The 12,694-nt window shown below is 37.9% G+C and overlaps 1 protein-coding gene and 1 non-coding gene across 3 annotated transcripts in view; both read left to right on the top strand.

The window, feature by feature from the left end:
* Positions 1-2,517: 2,517 nt before the first annotated feature.
* The window catches only part of Wasl (WASP like actin nucleation promoting factor), a 77,214-nt gene continuing 67,037 nt past the window's right edge, over positions 2,518-12,694 (top strand). For both annotated transcript variants that reach the window (XM_015488290.2, XM_048786053.1), the window contains exon 1: positions 2,518-3,591. In XM_015488290.2, the coding sequence (XP_015343776.1) occupies positions 3,478-3,591 (114 nt within the window). In that variant the 5' untranslated portion in view covers positions 2,518-3,477. The remainder of the gene's footprint in view (positions 3,592-12,694) is intronic.
* Positions 9,219-9,353, top strand: LOC125611406. Its single transcript, XR_007341604.1, has one exon. It is a non-coding gene; the product is annotated as a small nucleolar RNA SNORA57 (small nucleolar RNA).

The raw sequence follows: 12,694 nt of genomic DNA, 5'->3' as shown, positions 1-12,694 counted from the left end.
GATCTGGAGACTATCATGCTGAGTGAAATAAGCCAATCCCCAAAAAACAAAGTTGAATGTTTTTGCTGATATGTGGAAATTAAACCACAATAAAGGGGGTGGGGAAGGAAGAAGTGAAAGTTCAGTACATTAATCAAAAGAGAATGAAAAGGAGCAGAAATAGATGGTAGAATAAATCTATAATTTTCCTTTGTACAAATAAAAAAATAAGTGAATCCCACCATTGTGTACACCCACAAGAATGGGTCCTAATAAGATATATTCCTAATAAGACATATCCCATGCGTGTATAATTTTATAAAAATAGATTGTGCTGTCATGTTAAATTAAAAAGAACCAATTAAAAAAGATTGTGTACCCTTGCTAAGTGAAATAAGCCAATCCCAAAGGTCAAATGTTTTCTGATATGTGGATGCTAACACACAAAGGGTGGGGAGGGGAAGGACATAAGTTCAGTTGATAATGGGGAATGAAGAGAAGAGAGAGAGGGAATGCGTTGGACACAACTTTTCTGTTTGTATATGAATACACCACAGTAAAACTCCACATCATGTACAACCACAAGAATGAGATTTAACAAGTTACTCTGCAAGTATGAATATTACATCAAAATATACTCTACTGTCTTGTGTACCTAGAAAGAACAAATTTTTAAAAAGAACAGGAAAAAAATTGCTACCTTTTTCTTTTTTTGGTGCTGGGATTGAACCCAGGACTTCATACATTCTAAGCACAAGCTCTAGCACTTAACTGCATTTCCAGCCCTTGAATTTTTATTGATTACAGAATAATAGGATTCCATTTCTAGATTTACAATATTAAAAAAAGCTTTGCTATTTTGACATATGGGGATATACATATAGCTGAGTTTTCACAACATATAGCCTAATTGGAAATTTTACTGAGAGATTATGCTCCAAACTCACCAACATATATTTCAAGAATTATGTAGTTTTAAATTTGAGGACAGTTTTTGGATAATAAGGCTTAGATAGAGCAGAGTTAAAAATATGTAATTCACTCAACTCTTGACCTTTACCTAAGAGAAAGCTGAACAGACTGTAGGCAAGGATGTTAAATAACAGACAACAATAACTTCAGTAGCCACTATGTACCGGGTACATTATGGCCATCTTATTTTACAATTCTGAAGTATGAATAACTATCCCTATTTATACTATACCTTTATAAAACAGAAATTATTTTCATTTTACAGATAAAGAAATTGAGCCAGAAAAGAAATGTTTCTCAAGTCCAAAAGGTTCTAAGAGGAATAAGGAACTTCAATCTGGGCCTATCTGAAGCCTATGCTCTTGGTGTATAGCTGTTGACAGGTTTGAAAAGAGGGTTCAGGAGGCTGAGGCAGGAGGATTGTGAGTTCAAAGTCAGCCTCAGCAACAGGGAGGTACTGGCAACTCAGTGAGACCCTATCTCTAAATAAAATACAAAAAAAATACGGGTGGGGATATGGCTCAGTGATCTAGTGCTCCTGAGTTCAATCCCCAGTACACATCCTGCCTCCCTCCACCCCCTCCAAAAAAAGAGGGTCCTAATTTCTATCATTTCTCAAGAATGTGTAATGCTTTCTGTTGTCACTGTGCTTTCAACTTGGAAGAGGTGCATTTTTAATAAATGACAAACTGATTTATTTTTGGGCTTCATATTACTAGTGTGTTATTCAGAGGCAACCCCAGGTTTACATTTTTACTACTACCTTCCTAAACCCAATTTTATATTTTATAAATAACTTTTTTTTGCTCACTTTTTTCATCTCACATTATTAAACAATTTTGAAATATCCACATATAATGTGAGAACTTCCAAGGTTATATGCTTTCATTTTCCTTTGAAGATTTTTTTTTTCCGGCTCAATTTCATTAAGGGAAGCTTTAAAATTTTTCTATTTTCAAAGTGAATTGAGAATGATTTATTAATCTGTTTAGTATATTAGAGATTTCTAATGGGAGCTGTTAAGAGATATTAAACATCAGATAGTTGAAAAGAGAGCTGAAAAGTTGAAAGCTTAATCGTCACAGGATAGACGTCTTAAGTTCAATACAACTTTATTAAAACTTTGTAATTAGCAAATGATGGTAAAATCCATACAATAAACTCCAATATGCTTAATACAGAGATAAGTCAGACGTGTTTTATAATTCACTACAGCCCATTATTTCCATATCCCCCAATTTCCTTTTACAAGGGCCTAGTATTTGACTTTCCCAACAAAGGTGGTTAACTTTTAATACTCTGAAGCATACAGATTTTTAAAAAGTTTTTGAGATTTACTTCTAGGGAGTAAAGCAGAGAAGGTATTTTTCTGGATGACATCCCCAAATAGGCACATTAATTTAGTTCATAAGAAAACAAAGCGTTCGGGGTTTAAGATAGAGGAAAGGTGGGGGAAGGGAATATTTTCCAACTGATGGAGGTAGGGAAAAACAAACGTGTTCAGCGCCCATACAAGAATCTGCGTTTAAATGTTGCAAATACACTTATCCCACGTGCCACGGCATACCGGCAGGGCGACAACGTCTCTTCTCAAGTGCGCTTTTTGTGATATCCATAAAAATCTCTTCCACAGTCCTGGGAGAGGCCTGTTTGTTCCTTCACTGTCCATGTCGAAGTCTGGACAAAGTTTGAGAGACGCCAGGCACCTGCGGCTCTGACCGACACCAGGAGCCAGCAGCACCGGGAGCTCTTTCCAATCTTCGTCCCCAGGTTCCAGCCCTTCAGGACCCGCGGCGTGAGCGCCCCACTTCCGCCCCCCTGAGAAACTGCTATTCCTGGGAGGGGGACCTGCTGCTCCCCGCTACTACGCCAAGGTGTGCGCCCGCAGAAGGGAGGCGGACTGCTACGCCGTAGTAGCCAGCCCACGTCGTCTCTCCAAGTAGTAGCGGCTGGGCTCGGGTTCCCGAACAGTGAGCAGAAAAGCCGGAGGTCGAGGACCCCACCCGGGACCGCAGACCCTGAGCGACCCGCGCGGCCCGCGCCGGGCCGGAAGAGGGCGGGGTTTCAGGCCGGCCAGCAAAGCCCGCAGCAAGCCGAGAGGTTACTCTCGGGCTCCAGGCCGCAGCCGCAGCCGCGCGTTTCCGGCGCGCTCCCCCGCGTCTTGCGTCCCGTGGTCTCGTCCGCCCCCGCTGCCATGTTGGATTGTGCGGCCGCCGCCGCCGCTGCCGCCGCTGCCGCCGCCGCCGGGGGAGCGTTAGAGGAGGAGTTGGGAGTTTAGCGCAGTCGCCGGAGTGCGAGGACAACGGCCATCCGGCCCTAGCCTAGCCGGGCGGGAGCTGGGAGCTTCCCTTTCTGAGTGCGGCCCGAAGGCGGCCTGCCGTCAGCTTCCCCTTCTCTTGTCCTCCCTGCTCCGCGGGAGCTTCGGGATGCTGCTCATCTGAATCCCTCTGCCCGCCCCTGTCACCGAGAGGGGAAACGAGCTCGCCCAAGAGACGGCCCTGGACTCCCAGCCCCGCCGGCGAAACCATGAGCTCCGGCCAGCAGCCGCCGCCCCCGCGGAAGGTCACCAACGTGGGGTCTTTGCTGCTCACCCCGCAGGAGAATGAGTCCCTCTTCACTTTCCTCGGCAAGAAATGTGTGGTCAGTGGCCGAGACCCCCGTCGCTACCCGGACGTTACCTTTCGGGCCTGGGCTGGGGGACCGGGAAGTGGGAATGAGGAAGGAGGCGGGAGCAGTGTAGGGAAGGTCCCGCGGCCACCAGGCCTCTGCCGGCCCGAGCCCCGCGGCGGCGCCCTTGTCCTGCTCCGTGGGTTCGGATCGCAGCGGCCGGACGCCGCCTCCTGAGCTGCTGAGGAACAAGGGAGTGTCAACCTCCGCAGGCCTGCCCTGGAGCCCAGCTTGGCCCGGCTCGGGTCCGCGCCCTTGCTGTTGGTTCAAACTTTACTCTCAGACCACAAGGGATTTTCTTCTTGCATGAGCAGCTTAATTTTTGAACAGAACCCATGTTCTAGCCCTAGCTTCACCTCCTACTGAGGGTACCTTTAACAATGCCAGAGCTTTAAGGAATGCATAGATTGGGGAATGAAGCAGATTGGGTTTTTAATCTCCCTTTAGGATTCTAGGAGGGGATGAATTAGTGTGCAGGTTCCTGGACATTCTTGGATCAGTGCAAGGGCAGATAATGCTACTGTTCCCCGTTGCAGAGAGAGAAACAGGATTTCTTTCTCCAGCAATGACGCCTAGGCCTGGTTTCTACTCTCTTCACTGATTCTTTTTTTTTTTAAAATCATTGTTGGGAGGGGGTGTTGCTCTCCCCGCAGCCATGCGCAGGGAAACCACAATCTAGTAGTTTTCGGCCTTTGGGACCCAGAATGATTCTTAGGTTGGTGTAGTGCGGCTGATTCCAACCCCAGATTGCCTGTTGGGAGTGAGCAGTTCTGTGGGAAGGGGAATGTGTGTTGTTGACGGAAGCATTCATTACATTGGCTGCTGGCACTTCTGGGGGTGGGGAGGTTCAGCTTCGTGGTGTAGGCCTTGTCAGGATCTTACTGAGGTGACTGGGTTGTTGAAATGCTGCGAGGCTCTCTCCCTTTTTTGCTTGCTCTTACCTGCAAAGTATGTGCCACTCGAACCTAGGGAACACTTAGTGAAGTTTCAGCAGACCAGTACCGTTTTATAACTTATTAATATTATTAAAAATGTCAGAGGACACCTGCTTGTTCAAGAATTCGAGATTGGGACAATTTCTGGAAAGTTATCAGATTGTTAACTTCATAGAAGTTTACTCTGTGTGTCTTGTACCAAACAGTTGGAGACTGAATACTTACATTCAATTTCAGATGTGTTTGTTATTTAAGAATTTAGACTTTGAAGAACACAGTTAACTGATTAGAAAAAATGCAACAAGAGGAGTGTCTCAAAATCAGAATTTTGGGAAACAACTTCAAAGATAATCAGATCCCTCCTCACCTAACGACTTTTTAAAACAAATGAGGAAATGGAGCCAGTGACTCCCAAGTCACACAAGAGTTTAGTAAGATAATAGAAGTTAGAGAACCAGCAGAACTCCTGATGCCTAGTCCCTTTGTACTTCCCATTATATGATTTTGTTTCATAATAGTTTTTCTTTTTTATTTCCAAATGAAAAAGATGTGTTAAGGGAATAACCATTTCTTTATAGTAAAATGAATGTATTTTAATATGTAAGGTCCTTAAAGCTGAACTAATTTTTGCATATTGTCAGTGTAGGAAAATCTCCAGCACTTAAAAGTATTAGTTATCTGCCAATGGAAAAAAGAAAAAAATATTGGTTTTGCTGATTTACTACATTTGTTATGTAGTTTGTATCAAAAAGGAAGTAGTTGTGCTATGTTTTACATACCAGACATATTAACAAGGCAGGAAGGACATTACATTTATATGCAAGTATACTAATTACTTTGTGTTTACCTATAGTATTTATTCCTAGTTTCAAAAAAATGACAGATGTGGGAGAATATTAATAGAGAAAAAGCATTGCTTACTGGTTAGCATAAGTTTAATTTCATTAAGTCATCTATTCTTAATCAATTTTACTTTTTAAATTTCAGTCATTTAAAACCACACTGTTATAGCTGTCTGCTCTTGTGGGATGAAATTGTTGTGAAGATTAAAACTTGAAGTCCTCATTTTGATAGAGGGTAATGTAAGAATGATATTTTAATTTTTTGGAATGATCTTTTTTCCCTCTCCATGTAGTTTTTCATAGTTTGAAACAATGCCAAAATACATTGTCTTATTATAAATCCAGCAGCAGATTTGCAGGTCAGGCCAAATGTGTTTGACAAGAAGTACATTCAGAGCTTGCTCTAAGAATCCAATAAATGAAACCTAAATAGAGTAGTACAGGAGCTTCTTTTTCTTGTTCATTCAACAGAACATACCAAGTAACTATATGTTGAGGTCAAACTCAGGATTTATACGTGTGTTCAGGGAAGCAATAGTTTTATGTCTAAAAAGGGAAACAAAGGTATAAACTGAAGAATGAGTCAGTACTTCTGAGTGATCTATAAGAGGTTGCATGTCACTATGGAAAACACTATCGCTTTGTAGTCAATAAATGTGGGTTCAAATGCTGGATCAGTTTAAACATATTTCTTAACCTTCCTTTAGTAGATTGAGTTTTCTTACCTGTGAAATAGGGATTCTATGTCATGGCGTGATTGTATGGGTTAGAAGGACTGTGTATGAATATATGCAAACTTTTTGTAAAGGTTTAAGAGGATCAAAGGAGAGATGGTGTGAGAGGAGATGAGTAAGTTTTTTAGAATGGGCATTATCTGAATATTTAAGATGAATAGGTACTCCTTAGGTTGATCAGAGGTATAAAACATTGTGGAAGTAACTATGTCTACTAATAGTTTGTTGTGAAGTAAGGAGTTTCTGTTTGGGTTCTCAAATATAGATACGCATCAGAATTATTGGAGATCATTAAAAAATGCTAGTTTCAACTCCTAGGTGATATTCAAAGTCACTGAGTCTGAAATGGAGCTTGGGAATTTGTTTTTAGCAAGCTTGACAGAAGATTTTAATGTAGAATCAGTTTCAGAACTAAAGTGTACTGTTCTGATAGGGTAATCCTGAAAATGTCACATTGGAAACTTTGGATATTGTGTTGAAAAAATTAACATTGGAAATTGTGGGGTTTCTTTCAATCTTTTATATTTTGTGAGCTAAGTTAAATTAAGTAACAACAGATTATTTTTGTACAGAATTTCTCTTGACTTCTTAAGATATTAAGGTATACTTCATAGCTATAAGGAGGAGATAAAATTGAGAAAGCCTTTCACTAGTTAGGGAATTGCAGATCAGATTCAAGTTTTAGAATGCTTTGTGGGGGAAAGAGGAGACAATTTAAAAGGTGGATTGAGGATTGTGAGAATGGAGAAAAAGGTCAGATGAGTGTATATAAAAGTCCTCATTAAATATGTCTGGGGCCTGAATCAAAGCATTTTAGATGGAAATTCAAAGGCAATTGAAAAGATTTCCAGTAGAACTTAGTCCTACCTAAGTATAAAGGGTAAGGGATGGGGATTGCAATAAAGGCAGGCATTGTAAGTACCAGAAGAAGAAATATTCGGCAGCATTTATATCTCATTAGCTGGAAAGGGGCCTTAATTTTGTGAGACTCTGTATTGGTGATTGGTTTCATGGATGAGGTGATTTATTTATTTAATTTTTTGGTGGGAGGTACCCTGGATTAAACTCAGGGGCACTCCACCCTGAGCCACATCCCCACCCTATTTTGTATTTTATTTAGAGACTGAGTTGCTTAACCCTGGCTTTTGCTGAGGCTGGGTTTGAACTCCTGATTCTACTGCCCCAGCCTCCTGAGCTGCTGGGATTACAGGCATGCACTACCATGCCCCCAAGAAGAGGTGATTTCTAAGTAAATCTATTGTTTTGCTATAGTTTTTAAAAATAAGTTTTGTAGAAATTGAGGTTTTATTTATATAATTTATTATGAACTTTTACATAAAGTCAATAATTCTGATGCCATTCGTTATCTAGTAGTGTTTTCTTAGAAGAACAATGTAAAAAAATGATAAACAAGATTCATAGGTCTTGGAATTAGTTCTGTTGACTTTTGTGTAGTATGGTATTTATATTTTATGATGAGTATGTGCCTTTTTGTCATGTGGACTTTAGTGTATGCAGTGCTGAATAAGTAAGAAATTGAGGAGTGGGAAAAATAAAACCTTCAACTCTCCCTCTGTGGCCTCCTAACTACTTGTTTCTGTTTAAATCACATATCTTTTAGATAGTAGTTTTAAAATAGGTATAGAGGGAAAGTTGTGCTCGAGAGCAATCTTTATTTTAATGTTTGTTGGCCTGAATTAAGAAACTACTGATGGGAAGTTAGGATTGGGAATGTATTTTACCTTGAGTAATTTGGAAAGAGAAAAAAGGTTAAAATTCATGGAGTTTGTAATATACAGAAATGAAAAGGTTCTCTTGTCTAGTACAGGAAAAAACAACATGATAATGTGTATAATTCAGGGTGGACTGTGAGCACAGGAAGAGATTTAGATGAGTCTTAACAAGGTTAGATTATAAATCCTTTTCTGGTAAATTCTAAGCTCTGTAACAATATAGGCAAATTTATTAACCATTATGAACCTTGATATCTCAGATTGTAAAATGGGCTTAGTCAAGGATTTCAAAGAATAATGCAATAACTATGTAAAATATTTTAAGAGTGCCTAAAGTACTCTGGGAGTTTGGAGAAGCATATGAAAGAAAGTTGTTATTAATGCTGGTTAGTGCTCAGTTTAAATTCCCTGTTACTGGCAGAGATTTTAGAGTATATGAATTCTGTATTACATTTGCTCTGACTTAGGAAGCTCATGTCAACCAATTTTATTTAAAGTTAGTTAATATAGAGTATAAATTAAGAGTCAAATAGCTTAAGTATCTTTGGGAAGTTTCTAAATCTTTGAATTACATACACACACCCCAGTTTTGTCTTTTTTTGGTCATCTATTTCTCTTTCTGTTTTGGACATAATTAGAAATTTTTCTTAAAAATATATCTTTTTTAAAAGTTATATTTAATGTAAAAATAGTATCTTATGAATAATGTCAAATTGTCAATCTAGAAATAAAATGAAGTCTCTTAGAAATAGAAAGCACATTTGTCTAGGACTTTACAGATTCCCCATAGTGCTTAAAATCTGAACTTCTTAAATATTGACTGAAATACCAAAGAGCTGGTTTTACTTACAGGGCTGCTGAGCAACTTCTATTTTGCGTATTAGTTTTTTAGTCTTTTTTTTTTTTTTTTGAGAGAGAGAGAGAGAGAATATGAATCTTTTTTTGTAGATGGACACAACTCAATGCCTTTACTTATTTATTTTTTATGTGGTACTGAGAATCGAACCCGGATCCTGCCTGTCCTAGGTGAGCGCTCTACTGCTGAACCACAATTCCAGCCCGATTTTTTAGTCTTCTAAAGCATAATTTTTAAAAGTCTGTATAAAAACTGCTAAGATTTTCAAATGAAACACATGCTTGGTTCACTTATGTCCACATTTCATAATTTTTTAAAAAATGATTTTAATGGAAGAGTGATAATAGCTTGTTCTCATTTACACTAGAAAAATATAAATTTTGAAAGAGTAGATAGAGCAGTGCTTTGTTATAAATTCTGTCTAGGAATTATAGCTTTGATCCCATAGGTAAGAACTCATCATTATCAATACAGTTCATTTTTACTATAAAGAATCTGACCCTCCTTTTCTTAGTGGGAACCAGCATGCAGTGCTGCTCCCTATCCTGGAGGAAAACAGAAGGAAAGGACTCTGGCCCCTTCACATCTTCAGTGCCAGCAGTTTCCTGTCTTCAGGTTTAAACGGCAGGACATAAGATTCTGGAGGCAAAAAAGTTCATACATTCTTGTTCACAGTAATAAATACACGTGGTTAAGCTATAAAATGTAATTCTTTTTTGATTATGAAATATCTAGTTATGTTTAGTATTATGTAGTAATTAGAAGATGTTTGACATTTAATTATTCATAAATACAGTGTATCAGAAATATATCCCATTTTTATTTATTTCATCTGTCATTGTCAGGAGTAGTAGAGGTTTACACCATCATGGTAGCAATATGAAAGACTGAAATTAATTAGAAAACACCAATTTCACTCTGTAGTTGTCTGTTGAATTGAGTTGTAGTTAAGTTGAGATCTGTTTTAAAAGATGAAACATTGAATTGTAGAGAAATGTTGAAGAGGTGAATCTCGACGAGCTCCCTTTAGAAAATAGGATCCAATGAAAGATTATTTGGTAAATTTATATTTTAATTATTTCAAGTATTGGTTTAATTTTTATCCTTGCCTCTTGGGTTCCTTTGCCATGGGGCTTTTTTTTTTTTTTAACTTGATCTGAAAATTTACTATGGACATCTGTCACTATAAAACTATAAAGCAGTACTCATTGAAGACCTGCCTGATTGAAGCAAAAGGGAAATAGAATTTAATAGCATCTTAAATTCCTGATATGAAGAAATTAAAAGTATCACAAACCAAATATACATTAACTTTAGAACAATTAATGTTTCCCAGGTTTCTTATAAAGTTAAACTTTTGTCTTAGATTTGCAGAAGCTAAGACTAATGGGTATGAAGTTACTTATTTAAATAACTGTGGTTTCAAAATAAAAACTTTAAATACTCCTCAGTACAGTGAATTGCTTTTGATACCATAAAAAGTATGATGATACCTAAATATCTTTGAAATTTCCATATTAGTAAAGGAGCAGTTTGATTTGAATATAATTCATAAAGCTAGTCAGAAACCCAAATGATTTATTTTTATTAGTGAAATACCAGAAAGTGTTGAGTACTTAACTGATAAGCAATACCTTCCCAATATCATAGAGTACCAATAATTAAAAAGAATAATTCAGGCTTTATCTCTCCCTTGATTACTGTATAGCTAGAAAAGACAAAGATTATCATCACAAAAAGATGCTTATTACAAACTAGTGATTATTAGAGATTAGAATATTGAGAGGAGAGGTAGATAGAGCATTGTGATTTTGACAGATCATTGTGGGATTTGAATATGAGGACCTTAAATAGTGTCGTAGAATTTATATCAGGAGCAGGAAACAACTCAGTTCAGGTATAGGGAAATGTGTAAGCAAATATTTGAAATAGAAAATGTACATGAAGTGTTTGGAGATACCAAATAAACTGAGTTAGTTCTAAGATTGAAGAAAGTAATAGTGGACTATAAATCTGCAGGGTAACTTGAGGCCAGATTTTAGAAGACTAAAAGGATTGAGCTTTATTCCCTAGGTTGTAAGAAACTGCTAAGTTTCTTGGTTTGAGGTTTGTTTTTTTTTTTAGGAGGTGGGTACTGGGTATTTAACCCATGGGCACTTTACAACTGAGCTATATCCCCAGTCCTGTTTGTTTTTTGTTTTGAGACAGGGTCTCACTAAGTTGCTAAGATCCTTGCTGATTTGCTGAGGCTGGCCTCGAAATTACAATCCTCCTCCCTCATCCTCCCAAGTCATTGGGATTACAGGCATATACCTCTGCATGAGTTCCACCACTAAGTTTTTTGATTCAAGAAAAACAAGTTTTTAGAGATGGGAAAAATCGAAAGTGTTATTCATAATATAAACAGTCGAATGTTTTAAAATGTACTAGCTACTTTTCTTATTAGTTATATTAACATAACTGATGTGGGTAAGGAACCTGAATTATAGCAGCATCTGGGGCAAATAAAGGATTATATTGTGGTTTGTGTGTCCCTGGCAGAAACCACCAGTTGCTCACAGTGTTTCTTACCACTTAGTCCAGATATGGTATCTGAATAACCAGTGTATTCACATTACCAATTTTCCAAGTTCACAGTAGTTGGAATCTAGTTGGTATTGGATGTTTTGTAAAGAAAAATTGGCAATATTCAGTGGGCTGTGTGAATTCCAGATGACAACAGAACCTCTTAGTGGAAATGGCTACATCCTAAGAATTATAGGTGTAGGGATTTTGAATTCTTTACAGAGTGTTGATTATTTAGGCCATGGGAATGGAATTATATTTTTGAAGGTTTCAAGGTCAGGATTGCAGAAGGGAGTAAGTCTAGCCCATATTTGATTTGGTCAGTGCTGGGAAATGATAATTTCAATTACAGTTCAAGAGATAGAGGGATGTTCTCTTTAATTCACCAGAAAAAAATGGGATTATACATTTTGTTCTACAACTTAACTTTTTCACTTTGTGTATTTCCATGCCCATATATATCTATTGCATCCTATTTATTATTACATTGTGTGCTATATTACACTATGTGAATGTACATAGTTTATTAATCTCTACTGTTGGGAAATAATTTCCTGGGGCTTCTGTAACAAAATACTACAAAGTCCTGTAAAAAGTACTACAAAATAGCTGGTTGAAACAACAGAAACTTAAGTGTCTCATGATTCTGGAGACTAGAAATCCAAAATCAAGGTTTTGGCAGGGTTGGTTTGTTCAGGAGGAACTGAGAATCTTTCTGATATTTATCTTAACTTCTGGTAGTTGCTGGCAATCCTTGAGGTTTCTTGGCTTGTAGGTTTATCACTCTGGCCTCTGCCTATTCTATTACATATTTTTCTCTTTTTGTCTCTGTGTCTTCTTACTTATGAGATCACCAGTCATATTGGATTAGTGTCAACCCTAATGACCTCATTTTAATTTGATTGCATCTGTCAAGACATTTCTTTGTAAGTAATGTCACATCTGCATGCTTTCCAAGTATCTTTCTTTGTAGAATAAGTTCTAGGAATAAAATTAAAGGATGCAAGGATTAAAAATATTAATGGACATTTCTTACTGTTTGTCTCCAAACCATTTGCTACAAATTTTACATTTTTATCAATACTAGTTATTAAAAATCTTTTCTTGGTCTGGGGCTGTAGTTCAGTGATAGAGCGCTTGCCTGTCTGGTGCTGTAGCTCAGTGGTAGAGCGCTTGCCTGGCATGTGTGGGGCACTGGGTTCGATCCTCAGCACCACATATAAATAAATAAATAAATATTTTCTTGTTTTTGATAATCCCCCTGGTGAAACAAATTTCATTGTTTTATTGTTTTTTAGTGAGGTTAAACATCCATGCCTGTTGGTTATTTGTATTTTTTTCTTACATGAATTGTCGGTTTTTGCCCTTACACCATTTTTCTGTTGATCATTGCCCCCCCCCCACTTTTTTT

The sequence above is a fragment of the Marmota marmota genome, unplaced genomic scaffold (assembly GCF_001458135.2).
Source record: "Marmota marmota marmota unplaced genomic scaffold, marMar, whole genome shotgun sequence".
NCBI classification, from domain to species: Eukaryota; Metazoa; Chordata; class Mammalia; order Rodentia; family Sciuridae; genus Marmota; species Marmota marmota.
This window is presented reverse-complemented; position numbering and strand designations above follow the sequence as displayed.